Source organism: Cavia porcellus, unplaced genomic scaffold (assembly GCF_034190915.1).
Source record: "Cavia porcellus strain 051 isolate PalLab524CR breed Dunkin Hartley unplaced genomic scaffold, mCavPor4.1 scaffold_1, whole genome shotgun sequence".
Taxonomy (NCBI): Eukaryota; Metazoa; Chordata; class Mammalia; order Rodentia; family Caviidae; genus Cavia; species Cavia porcellus.
In genome coordinates this window covers 76,755,383-76,770,527 of record NW_026947484.1, presented here as the reverse complement: position 1 = coordinate 76,770,527, position 15,145 = coordinate 76,755,383, and the positions used below count along the sequence as shown (strand labels likewise).

The window sequence follows — 15,145 nt, the reverse complement described above, 5'->3', positions numbered from 1 at the left end:
ATTCGCATGGACCCAAGGAACCCAGCAATGGAGCTCATTGCCCTGAGGGCTGCACACACACTGTTCTGAGCTCTCCTACTTTGTCTTAAAAGCCAACGTAGATTTTGTGTTCCACTCCCTCATTCATACCTCCATTTTTTTTAATTAAAAATGTTTTAAAAATAGCAGTGGTTAATTACAACTGTATCCTTGGAAGTGGAAGTCACATTTAAGCTTTGGCTTCATGTCACTTCCCACTCTGCTTTGGGACAAGCAGAATAAAGCTGCAGAAAGGGCTACAGTCACCTCCACACAGCCCATAATCAAGTCACTTTTTGTTGTTGTTACCAGGGATCAAACTCATGACCTTGCAGTTGGCAGGCAGGTGTGCTTATACTGCCGAGCTAAATTCCCAGCCCCTCAGGTCTCTTCTTTGACCATTCTTTTAGTTAACAGGTGGTTTCTGGTGCTGAGTCCTGCTTTTAAAAAAAAAATGAATCACTGTTTAAAAAGGCCTGGTCACACTGTGGTTAGCCATCTGAGAACATGGGAGCAGACAAGCAGTCAAAAGCAGTGGTAATCTTAGGTGCCCAGTTTGGGCCTTCAAGCTTTCAGCTGTTTGAGGTGCTGGAGGACCATACCAGGAATGTCCACAAGGGGCCCCTTTCTGCTAAGTGACAGCAGCTGCCTTTCACCAAAGACCCACTTCTCTTATTTTTAACTGACACATCAAACTGCACACAATTATTGGGTTACAGTGTGGCATCCTGATACATGTACATGATGTGTAATAATCAAATCAGAATAACCTTCATATTCATCACATCAGATACTTCTTTTTTGGAAAGAACATATAAAATCCTTTTCTCTAGCTCTTTTAAAATATACAATGAATTACTGCTAACTACAATCACCTATGGCACGTTTCTTAATCTGTGTTCTGTTCAGGGATTGATCCTGGCTTACAACAGTCCCCTGTTGCATGTTTGTTTATTTTATATGGGAACCTAAAAGAGGAGCGATTAAGATGGTAGTGCAGAAGCCAGCAGCAAATCACAGCCTCTTCCGGACCTAAAATCAAGACACCTGCATAATAATGACTGAGCAAAAAGAAAAGGGTAAGAGCTCTAAGAATCAAAGAAACAGCTGACAGGAAAGCTAAACTCATGGAGAAACTGAACAAAGTGCAGAGAACAGAACAAAACACTCTGGATCCCAGGCAGGGGGACCTGTCTTCATAATTACAAGGGAAGTTGGGAGACGTAACGGAGGCACCAGCCTCAGGAAAAACCCATGGTTCCTGAAGGCTGAGTTTTACTTCAAAGTGACTTCTGCTTGATAAGCTAGCTTTGAAGAAGAAAGCCGCTCAGTGCCCACCACTTTAAGAGTGACATAATCAGGAGCCATTCTGAGAAGAGGTTTATTATTTAAGCCTGAGCTACTTAAGAAATCAGAAGTCATAGAACAACCACACTTCAGAGTCTCTGCGGTTTCCCTAACATGGTAACTGAGTAGGAGATGGCACCAATGGACAGCTGCACCGAGGTGGAGGGCTAGTCCCAGCCCCTAAGAGGGTTAAGTGGCAGCACAGTCAGGCTGTGGAGGCACAGTGTGTTCTGCCCTCTGTGGTGAGAGGCCAGGCTGGTCAAGTGTGGTCTTCTGCATGGGCCTGGGTCTGAAGCTGTGGGAACTGAGTCCAGTGGACTGCCTGCCTACTTTGCTTTCCCCATCTGCAAGTGTGGTTGGGTGTACCTCTATTTGCCACATCCTTTGGTATGTAGACAGAGAGGCCTCCAGAGAAAGTGGGGCGCCCCACAAGCCCACAGGCCACAAAGCTAGTCCAGGGCAGTGGCTTTGTGTGCCCACAGGGGACAAATACTAACAGCCTCTGGAGTAAGCAGAGCCCTCGGGAGAGGCAGGGCAGGACTCGGCATTCACAGAGCAGTGAGTGAGTCCGGAAACACAAGAGGCCTCGTTATGATTTATTATTTTTTCCTAAAATTTAGTGAATTCCTATACTACAGGTCTTTGAAAGAAAACTACCAATTTAAAAACCTCCACATAGAGCAATTTTCTGAACCCACTTTTTGTTTTCTTGCCTTTTCTTTTAAATTTGCTGTTTGAGTGTTTTTCTTTTTAATGTTTATTTTTCTATGACTTCAACCTAATTTTATTTGCTTTTTTATCTTTTAATAAGATTTTTATCTCACTTTTCTCACCTCCTCATTCTCACCTGACTTTTCTTTCCTTTCCACATTTCATTCTTCACAAATTTTTCCTTTCCTCAACCCCTCCACTTACTGTTATTAACCTTTATTCATTTTTAACTATTTAGTTTATGGTATTATTGCTTATTTCTTTTATATTGTTAGTGGTGGTATAATTGTATTTATAGTAGAATCCTTCTGTATGTCAATATCTGTCTTTGTGTCCATGTTACTATTGCTGATTTCTTTCCCATTATTAGAGTGGAATGGTTGTTCCTTTTGTTTTTTTTTTGCAGTATTTCATTATCTGGTTTGTCTTTAAATCTATACTATCATTGCTGATTTCTATGTTGATGGTGGCATAACTGTTGCCTTTAATTGGCTTTTACTGTAGACAATATCCTGATTTGTCTTTGTATTGTCAATATTAGTGTGGTTCATTTTCTCTTCTCTCAGTGGTGCTAGGGATCAACTTGCAAAGAAGACTCTCAAATAAAAGAGGAAGAGATAACCATTCCCAAAAGTGCACAAATCTCAATATCAAAACACAAACTGTATGAAAAAATAAGGCAACATGACTCCTCCAAATTCCCTTAATTCATCAGCAACTAATGCTAAAATATTGAAGTGGATGCAATATCAGGCCAAAACTCCAAGAGACTGTTTTACAAACTAATTAATGATGTAAAGAAGATGCAAAGAAACAGCTGAGTAAAATGAGGAAGACAATGCAGCATAGGAAGAAGCAATTCAACAAGACAGATTTTGCAGAAGAACAAAACAGAGGTCCTGGAAAAGAAAAGCACAGTGGGTCAAACCAAAAACTAGTGGAAAGCCTCACCAACAGAAAGGACCAACAAAAAACAGAATTTTAGAGCTTGAAGACAAAGTTAAGGAACTACTATATACAGACAGCAGGAAAAACAAACATGAAATCATGAACAAAACATCCAAGAAATCTGAGACATGGTTAAATGACCAAACTTTGGAATTTTTGGTGTAGAAGAGAGCACCAGGTTTCAGGTTAATAGGATAGAAAATCTAACTAATGATATAACAGAAAACTTGCCCCAAATTGGCAAAGACATTCCAGTAGGGAAGACATTCAAAAGCTCAAACAGGAATGACCAGAAAAAGAACCTCCCCACATCAAGTTAAAGTGGCAAGAATACAGAGAAAGGAAATATTGAAATCATCAAAGGAGAAATGCCAATCACTTACAGAGGCAAGCCCTTCGGTATAACCTCAGACTTCTCTGCAGAAACTCTAGAGACAGGAAAGCCTGAAACAATGTATATGAATCCCTGAAAGAAAACTAACGCCAAGCCACAATATTGTATCTAGCAAAGCAAGAAGAGTAAATACCTTCTAAAATAAGCATGAAAAAATTTATGACCGCTAAGTCAGCATTTTGGAAAATAATTAAAGGAACCCTTTACATAGAAGAAGATCAAATAGGCTATTGAGAATTAGAATAAAATGAGAAAAAGGACAAAATGACAGGAATTAGTGCAAATCGTTAAAAATTCTGAATGTAATGAATATAAATGGTTAACTCTCTAAAATAGTATTTTAGATCATAAAACAAGCCTTAACAAAAACAACAAAATTGAAATAGTTTCTTGGATCTTACTGAATCACAATGGAATGAAACTAGCAATCATCAGGAACAGAAACTACACAAACACACAAAGATTGATAAACCCTCAGCCAAACCAAAAGAAAAAGAAGATCCGAATCAATACAATTAGATATAAAAGGGGGACATTGCAACAGATACCAGTGAAATCCATAGGATTATAGGGGACTACTTTGAAAACCTATATTCTAATAAACTGGAAAACCTAGAAGAAATGGGTAAGTTCCTAGACATATACAACCTTCTAAAACTGAACCAAGAAGATATAAAAACTTAAACAGATCAGTAACAAGCAATGAGGTTGAAGTAACAATAAAAAGTCTCCCAACAAAGGAAAGCACAAGACTAGATGGATTCACTGCTGAATTTTACCAAACCTTTAAAGAATAACTCAGGCTCTTCTAGTCCATGACACAAGAAGAAAAAGAATGCTTCCCAGCTGATTCTCCTGGGCCAACATCACCCATCACTCAGATACCAAAACCAGACAAAGGCACAATAGCAAAAGGAAACCATAGACCAAGGAGCAGAGATGCAATTCAATAACATGTTTAAAAGATCTTGTATCAGCCAGGCATGGTGGCACACACCTGTAATCCCAGCATTTGGGAGGCTGAGGCAGGAGGATCATTGCAAAAATTCAAGACCAGCCTGGGATACAAAGTTAGCCCAAGTCCGGCTTGCACGCATAGTAAGATCCTGTCTCAAAAAGCCAAAAAAAGAGAAAAATAAAATATCATTTACCACGATCAAGCTGGCTTCATTCCAGAGACAAAAGGATGGTTCAACACATGCAAATCAATAAACATAATATACCACATAAACAGAATCAAAGAGGAAAATATATTCATACAATGGCATATTATTTGGCAATTAAAGGGGTGCAATAATGATAGTATGCTCTATGACATGAGATAAAACTTTAAAATACGTTAAGCTAAAGAAACTAATCACAAAAACATTGTATAATTCCATTTTTATGAAATTCCCAGAAGAGGCAAACCTATAGAGACCAAAAATATACCAGAGGCTGAGAGTAATGAAAATGGAAAGTGACCACTTCTGGGCACAAGGTTTCTTTTGGGAGTGGTGAAAATTTCAGAATTATGAGTGATAGTGTACAATCTTTAAATATGCTTTTTAAAAACCTAAATTACATTCTAAAAGGGTGAGTTACGTCAAATGAGTTTTATCTCAATAGATCTGTTTTAAAACTTTCTACAATAAATGAACATATTCCGTTAAGGTGTATTAACTGTCAACAGAGAAGCAAATCACAAGACACTACAGATGGAGGCCAAGGTAGCCACCAGGTAGAACGCAATCACCCACGTTGTCATTTGACCAAGCCCTAAGTGTGGCTGGAACGCAGGTCTAGCCATCTGGTGGCACAGGTTTCCAGAAAACAATCAAGAAGGTACCTGCCACTGGGATGGAAAGGAGACCCAAGTACAGCTCCCCATCCTCCCATATTTATTTCTGCTCACTTGATATGCACCTCTCCCTTGTCAACCTGGTACAACATGTTTATTTAAGAGATAATGTTGCCGTGGAGGAGTGCACAAGGCAATAAACAGCTTTTGCAGGCAATTAAATGCAGAAGCGAAATTGAGCTGCTGGTCAGCGGAACCAGCCATTCATCGTGAGTTTGTTCCAGTGTCACAAATGTTATTCCTGTTTCACAACAGGACAGGAATCTGTGATTGGGCCACAAATCTCTGCAGGCTGGGAGACAGAGCAAAAACGATTAAGGCAGCTCTCAGCATCGCTGGCGCTCACACAGAAGCACTCGGAGATTCTGGAATGATAGCCCAGAAGGCTGCTCTTTCTTTTATAAATAGACCTCACACTCTATAGGTGGGTCCAATTGTAATGTGAGGCTTGCCTGATTTTATAGAGACTTGCCAAGAAGTCACAATCCTAGGAAAAAAAAGTCAATGAATTCTTTCTGTAAAAAATCCCATACCTTCCCTACTCATCTCTACAAAGTCTAGTTTTAAGAAGTCATCATTTCCTCTAAAAGCATTTATCTTCTAGGAATCAGAAACGAGCTCTTGTGTGAGAAATATTCACATTTCTTCCCTGACATACTCATACCCAAAATAGCAAGGGAAAGAGGATAACGTATAAAAGGAAAACTACAACCAACAAAGAGTTAAGAGAGAAGCTGCATCTCAGGAACAGAATCAAAAAGGTGAATGCAAGAGAATGGAATTCCAGGCCGTGGGCATCCAGGAATAGCACATTCCAGTGGGTGCTCCCAGATGCAGCTGTCGGACATGATGATGGAGACAAGATGGAGAAACAGACCAGTAGCCATGAGAGAAACCCAACCCATGCTCCTTGGGAAGCTATCACCGAGGGGAAAGGCAAAGTCACAAGGACAAAATCCTAGACCAATCAGAAAAATCGGTAAGGTGGGGACTCTTTCCTCCCAGATTCCTGTTCCTGATGCTTCTGACAGCAGCAAAGATGATTCTGATTACCAAGTGAGCCACCCATTCCTATGCCCTCCCCATTCGCTAAAAGTATCATCTGTAGGTTTTAACTAACATTGGACTTTTTTATAAGTACATCGTAATGAATATATTCTGTACCATTATCATGAACTTTATGCTTTCTCTTTCCTAAGCAGATCAAATGCTTCATCAATGATATAAAAACTCACTCTCCATGTATTCATACTGGGCCTATATTCACATGTCATTGTCTTCTGTTTTTTGTTTGTTTTGTTTTGTTTTGTTTTTTTGTTTGAGACAGTCTAAACTCACAGGAACTTGGTGATCCTCCTGCCTCAGCCTCCCAAGTGGCTGGAGTACAGCTAAATGCCACCATATTGGATTCTTCAGTCTTTTGGTAATAATTAAAATGTATATTTACGTCTACTTTGTTATGAGGGAGATCTGATGTAGCTAATTAAAATGCATATAATCAAAAAGTGAAGAATTAGATTTTGGGGCGGGGGATTTAGCTCAGTGGGTAAGTGTCTGCCTGCCAAGTGCAAAGTCATGAGTTTAACTCCTGGTACCACCACCAAAAAAAAAAAAAAAAAAAAAGGAAAAAAAAAGAATTAAATAGATTTTTAAAAATCAAGAACAAGTAGAAATACTGAAAAGTGAAATAACCACAGTTTGCATGAGCACAGCTGTATACAGTTTATACGAAACTCATATATGCTGATCATTTCACTTTGGTTACCATAGTGTCTCAGGAATCCATGTAACAGTCCTATCCCTAGTTTACAGATAAGTTAGAACTAAATATGGATCTTCCAAGGGCTTGAACTCAGGTTTCCTTACCACCTGTGATATCTTTCCTGCAGATCAACAGCTATCGTATATATCTGGATCAATCCCTTCAGCTCTGAACCCCAATTTTTTCTGTAGTAGAACATGGGTGAACTAGAGCTCTCCAGGATCCTTTCATCTCTCATCACTGTACTGATTGGAATCTGTCACTTTGCAAGCTATTGAGTTGTATCTGTGTCGGCTCTTATACTTTTAATCTAAAAGTTTCTTTCCAGTACAACTACAGTGGGACCTCGGTTCATGAACTTAATCCTTACCAGGATTTGGGTCCCAAACTGAGCTAGACAGGAAGTGAACCAAATTCAATGGTTAGTTTCAATGTTGAGCTTATGGAGAAATTTGTTTCAGTTTTCATCCAATTCAGCTTGAGACAGAATCATGGAGTTAAATTCATGAACCAAGGAATGATGGTAATTTTCTGTAAGTCAAGCTTTTTTTTTTTTTAACATTTGGTTGTAAAATTAATCCAGACTCTAAAATATCAGCTTTTGAGGTGGCAGGTCACATGGTGGAGATCCTATATCCAAAGTGTTAGGATTTCTTTTCTATGTTATGTTCACACCGCACAAGTGCCTAAATGTGCTTTAGTAATAATCAGTCATAGAAAATTAGTATGAAGATTTAAAAAGTATTGTAATTTCAAAGTATCTAGGAATCCAGCATATTTTAAATATTGATAGCTGAGGCTGCATATTTCAAGAAAGAATTAGGGCTCTATTGTCAGATTATATGAAGTAACCATCCATCAGCACTGCTCTAGAAATTTCTGCTTATTTCTGACCCCACAGATAAAGAAATCAGAAGTGAACCCAAAAAGATCACCAACAGGAAACAAAGGGCTTAGGTAGCAATCCAGGCCCTAAAGAACTAAAGGAGAACCAACCCCACAGTTAAGGTCCCTGGTGGATTTGGAGAACACAGCACACACATTCTGGACATTCTCCTAGGGTCTCGGCTCACAGAGGGCACCTGAAAGGCAGTTTCCACAGCTTTGATTTTTTCAGACCCAGTGTTAACCAAATAGTGCTGACACACACTTCAGGGTCAGACAGGCACGGATCAAACTCTGGCTCTTCTACTGGTCACTCTGATTTTGGGTAAATCAGCCTTCTGAAGCTCAATAACCTCACCTGTAAAAGAATCAACACCACTTGCCTCTTGGGTAGACTCAGTGAATTACAGATTTTATTACTGATGTTACTGTTAACCAAAAAGAATGACTATAAACCACAGTAAGACAGCAGGACCTACTGCTGCAAAAGAACTTGTTATATGAGACAGTGCCACTGCCTAGGGAATGCTACGACACCTAGGTTCTGGGAAAACAAACATACATAAAAAGATGGCTCAGTGTCTCTTCTGGGCTCTAACTATTGGTACCTCTCTCCAGCCTTTTATGTTCTAAAGAAGATGCTAAACATCAAAACTGAAGGTCCTCACCCCAGATCTAAAAGTGTTTAGCCAAGATCATTCCTCCCACCCTGGGAGCGGGTATGGGTTGTCTGAGTCAAGCTTCTTCCAGCAGATGCACCCTCGAGGGCTTTAGCTGCCTAGTACCAGGCAATGGTGCTGCTCAGAGCCTGTCTTCCCAGGTTGTCTAGGTTGGGAGGTGAATAGCAGACCTTGGAGAGGGATCACCAAGGCAATCCAATCCCCACAGTCACTCCTTTTCCAGGCTTCTCAGGAAATGCAAAAAGGACGGTCAAGCACCATCTGCCATATTGAAAGGTTTTAACAAGAAAACAACAGTCAGTTTAAAAGATGTCTGACCTTGCTGAAGATTTCACTTTGAGAGGGACTTCTTTCACAGAAATAAGAAGATTTTTCTTTCTCAACCTTCACTACCTACTCCAACACGTTTGCAATTAGACCCTTCCCTTAATTTACTCTCAAAGCTTGGAAGCAGATAGAAAACTAGGACACTCCAACAGCAGTCTCTCATTCCCATAATCTGCAGGATGAGCTCCTGTATTACTCTTCTATTTTAGATGTTTCTTTCTCTTTCCAGAAGAGCTTCCAATAGAAACCAACCTAAAACCTGCCCCAAACCATGAAATCCAACTGTGCTAGGAAAGGCCCAAAAGAATCCACCTTAAAATTCCATTAATCATCAAATTTCCTTTATACCTAAAGGAATTCTAATACCAACGAATTCTAATACCAATTCTAATAGCCAATTCTAATACCAACGAATCTGCTTAAAACCCCCTTCAAAAAAGTATCATTCCAAAAGTGTTTTACTGTTTCATTAGGGGATCAGGGATTTAGTTGGTGGCACAGCACCTGCATGGCAAGTATGAAGTCCTGAGTTCAATTTCTGGCACCATCCCCCCAAAAATTAAACAGACAGAAAATCAGAAATTTAGTGCCTCAAAGGATTAGTCCCTGAGGACAGCAAGAGAATCCATCATGTGGGATGACTTTGCGAAAACAAAGAAAGAAGTTCAAAGACTTACACTAATTCCCAAACACGTATATTACATTGTGTCAGAATCAAATCTCAGCTGAAAATTCTGGAGCATAGAAACTACATCCCAATGAGAACAGTCTGCACAGGATCAGAACATCTTGGCTAGAAAGGGGCTTGGCAGCATCTGGTCCAACCTCACCCATACATGAATTCCCAGAACACACATATGCATGGCCAGCTAGCTTCTCAATGCTTTTGGAATCTTGAATGTGCTAATACACATGTGCTAATACCCTGAATCTGCTAATACACTGGTGTAGTGTAAGTGGCTATACCTGATCTCTCAATTTCACAACAGTTTTAGATAAGCTCTTTTCCTGAGAAAGCAAAATGTTTGATTTTACTCCAAATATTAAAAGCGCTGGCTTGCACACTATTTCAACAATATATAGTTAAGCATATGAAAGACTCACCTCCATTCCTAGCACAAAACACATCCCAAGTCTGATCAGGAGGACAGTGCCCTAATCCATTTACTTACCTCTCCTCTATACAAACATACAGATTACAACACTTTTCTTTCCTAGAGTGCAAATTTACAAGGGAGATTACTGCCACCCAGGAGGCTACATCTGGGATTTTCTAAGCTGCTCAATGGCAAACAAGGCCAGAAGAGGAGGTGCATCAACCATCAAGCTACTTGTGCACCTAATTCTGGCCAACTGGCTATTTATGCAACAGCATATGAGAAAAAAAAATTTGAAAATTAACCCAAATGCATATACTTTTTTTTATAATTCCTCGTAGCCAGCCTCTGGGATTAAGTGGTATTATGAGCAGAGTGAAAAATTCTTTACGCAATCTGTATACTGCACTTATATGTGCTGAATGGGCATGCACATGGTACATGTCTGTAAACATGTGTCTCTGTGACAATGTATGCTTTTGCACATACCTGTATGTGCTGTTTACACTTATGTTTTTCCACATATTCAGTTAACTCTCTGAGTAGGATCATACCTGCCACTGGTTTCCTGCCTGACCAGGCACATAGGGTGCCGGAAGGCTCCGAAGGCTGTTCTTCACAGGGGATCCCCCAAGGGAACTTCCCACGTCCCCAGCAGAGGAATCAGCAGCCAAGGCCATGGAGTACTGCGGGTAGTTGTACAGATTGTTGTAGTAGGGAAACAGCGGCGGCTGGTAAAAGCTGCTGTAGTAAGTGGAATCCGCAACCAGATCAGGTGTGTTCTCCACGTGCCCTCTGCTGGTTGCAACAGGAACATCCTGGATGACCATACGCCCCTCTAAAAAGGAAAACAAAAAAGCAGCATTTAGTAAGGGATCACAAACCCTTCCCTCTGAACCTTGGCAACGCCTTACACTCCTGCTCAGATCTGCAGAGCAAACTGTTAGGCAGCGGGAAAATCCACTTGCTGCTTCTACAGGCAAAATACAGGAATTTTCTAAGGCTGGCACAGTTTTGGCAGCACAGCTGACAGACCTTTGCTGACAGACCTTTTCATTAAGAATACCAAACCATTTTAGAGAAAAATTTAATGTAAAGGCTGACAATATAACCTCAAGCCAGAAATTCCCACTCAAATCTCAAGAAACTAGATTATCAAATCTAGTAAACCTGCTGGCCTGTTCTTATGACAAAATGAACTGATTTAAATGAAGTAAATAAATACCCCAGCATCCTAACTAATATGATGGAAAGTCAAAACAAGAGGCTAAGAGTTTAAACATGTTTCCTTTACTCCTTTCCATGGTCAACTGTGTCCTTTAAAAGTCTGGGCAATGGCATGCTCAGAGTTTGACAAACCTCCTAAAAGGCGGTGAGAAACTATTTCAGACTCTATGCAACATTCAGTCAATGTTAGAGTAGTTATGCTGCAGTAAAACTTTATTCACATAAATAGGAAGAAGTCTGATGTGCTCCAAGACTGTAGTTTGCCACACTTTAGCACAGACTTTAAACTGTGTACTGTCAAATAAATGACAAATTCCTTATCCATCCATTCAAGAGATAGTTATTAAGAAAGGTGTAAGATCTGAGCCGAGTGACCAGAATGGCTGCCAGATGATCACTGTCCTGCACACAGGAAGCATATGGTCTAGGAGTAAATACACATCAGAATTATGGACCCCATCATTACCCAGTATCACAGAAATGTCCATACTATTACAGAAATTCTGAGGCAGGAAAGGTGACGTGTGGCCTGGGAAGGAATTAGAGAACTTCATAGAAAAAAACTGCATTTGAACTGCACTTTAAAAAAAAACGGGAAGCTAATGAAAAATCAGAAAAAAAGAAGAAGGCAGAAAGTGAAGCAAGGGAAGGGGAATGAGACAGGAGAGTCTGGAGTGAGAAGCAGAGCAGCCCGATGGAAGGACTGCGTGAGAACATGCAGAGCTCCCGCCTGAAAGGTTTTTCTGGAACCAGCTGCAGGAAGCCTTCATCCAGCTCTCTGGACTCTCTTTGGGAGAAGTAGGGACCACTGAGAATTTCTGAACTAGGAAGTTACCTCATTGGAGCTGAGGTTTGGGAGGTTTATCAAGCCCAGAGCCAGGGAAACCCAAGTAGTTAAGGTGGAGGCCTCGAAAGACTGCAAATGTCAAAGGGTGCCTGGTTCAGGGACATGTGGGGGCTGAAACCCAACAGACTTCGGGGACATCAGCAATGAACATAAGGGAAATAAGAACAAGAGCCTGGGTATGAGGCGAGGGTTTACTGCGTAACCTAATTGCAGGAGGGTACTCATGTAGAGGGGTGCATGGATGCGAGCATCTTGAAATCTGCGCTTCTGGGAGACACTGAAAGCTGAGCTTCAGGAGTCACTGGCCTCTGGTAGCCGTATGTGGGGACTGAAGGGTGGACAGAGGGTGGAATGGTGGAGAAGGGCATTGTCAGGAGGTCAAACTGGATTCAGAGGGGCCAGTAGCAGTGTCAACTGCTGCTCAGAGATCAAGCAGGCTCAGTCCTGGAAAAAGCTGGTAGATGATTATGTCTTTAGGCGACTTGTAATTCAGCATGGTGGGAGGAGCAGAAGCTGGACTGCCAGAGATCTGGGAATGAGCGAGCAAGGAGGAAACACATGTGATCAGGGAATGGCCTTCTCTGCCACCAAAAGGCAAGACCCAGCAAGAAAGCTCCCCTGCATGTCCCCTGTGCCTAGCACACTGCCAGACAAAGAGGAAAGTATATACTGGAGAGATAAAAATAAATTAATAAATAAGTAAGTAACAGGTTTTCAAGTAGACTGGCATCAGAAACAAATATGCATTAAAAATAGAAGCTCTAGACAGTCATAAAAATCTTGCTATTTTGTTTTTAAAACACAGAGAAGGTTTAAGCATCCCTAGACAAGAAAAGGAGGCTCCTGAGAGAAATTCCCAGCACTATGCATGCCCCAAATAAGGTGCTCAGAAAGCATCCACTGGCTAACTGTGCAGGGGAAACAGAATACACGCCGGAGAAGGTGGAACTCACTGAGCAAGTGCTGGAAGTTTTCTGTGAGGTCTACAATAAAAACATTTGTCAACTGGGTATGGTGGCACACTCCGTGAATCCCCGCACTCTGGGAGGCTGAGGGAGGAGGCTGAGGGAGGAGGACAGCAAATTGAACCCTGGACAATTTAGTGACCTACTGAGAACGTGTCTCACAATAAAAAGGAAAAGCTATAGCAGAAGAATCAAAATTTGAGACCCTAGCTGTGGAAACCTAAGACTTCGAGAAAGTGTCTCAAAATTTAAAAAATAAAATAAAATGAACAGCTCAGTACAAAAGGCCCTGGTTTAATCCCTAGTACCATGCAAATGAGGGGCGGGGGGGGGTAGTAAATAATTCTCACCTTAGAGCCAGCATTCAAGTGGCTTGTCTAAAACAGTACCCAACCCACTTGCCCGGGGTGTCTGTAACGCACTGCCAAGCCACCATTTTCATTCCTCTCCTTTCTTCTCCCCTTCCCACCCTGTGAGATGAGATGGTCCAACTTCATTACTCCACATGCCTGAATTCCAGGGTCCACACAGCACACAGCCATTTTCTCCTCCTAAAATTCCCCACTTGTCCATTCTCTTATTTAAAACACCAATTTGCTATTATCAGTGGGTTTTGATATCAAATTCTTTTGTTTTCAGTGTTACATTTTTATTGTTTACCTGACTACAAAGCAATACACATTTCCCCAAAATGATGATGGTGGGTATTTTAATCAGAAAATGAATGGCATAGCTCTACCACCCAATCGTAAGCATCAGAGATTTATTTTTATGCAATCTCAGATTTGAGAAGGCATGTTCAGATGCTTATTCTTGTTCCTGTAGTAGAAAAAAATGAAGACCCCTTAGGGCTTGCCCTTAAGATACAATGTTCTTTTTTTTTTAATTTAAAAGGAAAAAGAGAAAAAACAAAACAAAACAATGTAAGGGTACAAGTAATACAGAACTACAAAAAAAAAAAAAAAACAGTAAGAAATCACCAGTTAATAGATTACACATTATCATCTTAGAGATAGTTGCTCAAGTCACAGGATCAAAGCATACAAAGTGGACATTCAAACAGTGAGACTGCTAACAGTTGTGTTCAATGATCCAACCAAAGACATTAATATAGTCAAGATACAATGTTCTTAACAAAAAAATAAAATACAGCATCAGGCAAAGAATTCAACTGAAACCAAGGACTCCAGCCTTCAAAGATCAGGGCACAGTACAGGTTCCTGAATTTCTGCAGCATAACCTTGGTCAGAAGCTTTCATCAGGCCTCAGTTTATCAAGCAACAAAATAATGGCAGTAATAACTCTCAAGGTAACAAGAAAACGACTTCAATAAACTGCACAGTAAACCTCAAATGAAATGCTATGTGAGGTCAAAGCAATGATTTATTGTGCTACAGCTGCCTGTAATTAGTTAACAACCCCATCAGTTTTCTACTTACACTACTTTATTTCCACTTTCAAGTTATATTAAGCTTTAAGGAATAGAATGAGATATATGTTAGGAAAGTTGAGTTTCACCCCAGTATTTAGATAATAAAAAATAAAGCCAATGGAATGTGTGAGAGTACATGAGTACAAAAGCATTTTTAAAAGTGAGTTTAAAAAAACAACACTATAATCCACCAACTCTAGTTTGTTTTGTGAGCTAGAGATCTAATCCAGGCCCTTTCAACATGCTACACAGGCGTTCTATCACTGAGCTACATTCTTCAGTCAAATTTTTCTGTTTTGAAGTTCCAAAGTAAAATTCTGGGGCAATATTAAACACAGCATTATGACTCCCAGCTTTTATGTGCACACTATTAATATGTAGAAGTTTCCCAAGGGTGAAATCAACATCCAACAGATTACATGTGCTGCTCCAGTGACTCGATCCTCAAATCAATGGCATCAGCATTGTCCAGGAATTTGTAGAAATGAAAACTGGAGGAGCACTTCAGGCTTCCCATCAGACCAGGTCCAGCACTCTGAGCTTTAACAAGCTCGCAGGGGACATGGGTTCACTCCAAAGGTTAACATCTGCTGGTCTACTCTAAAAGCAACTCTTCATATCCCTAAAAATACGTGACACTGGCGTTCTCCTCACTGTGACAGTCC

At 40.5% G+C, this 15,145-nt stretch overlaps 1 protein-coding gene across 1 annotated transcript in view; it reads right to left on the bottom strand.

The window, feature by feature from the left end:
• Dmrt1 (doublesex and mab-3 related transcription factor 1) overlaps positions 1-15,145 on the bottom strand; it is a 105,158-nt gene that overhangs the window by 56,933 nt on the left and 33,080 nt on the right. Inside the window, exon 3 of the mRNA XM_023566073.2 lies at positions 10,564-10,847. Within this exon, the coding sequence (XP_023421841.1) occupies positions 10,564-10,847 (284 nt within the window). The remainder of the gene's footprint in view (positions 1-10,563; positions 10,848-15,145) is intronic.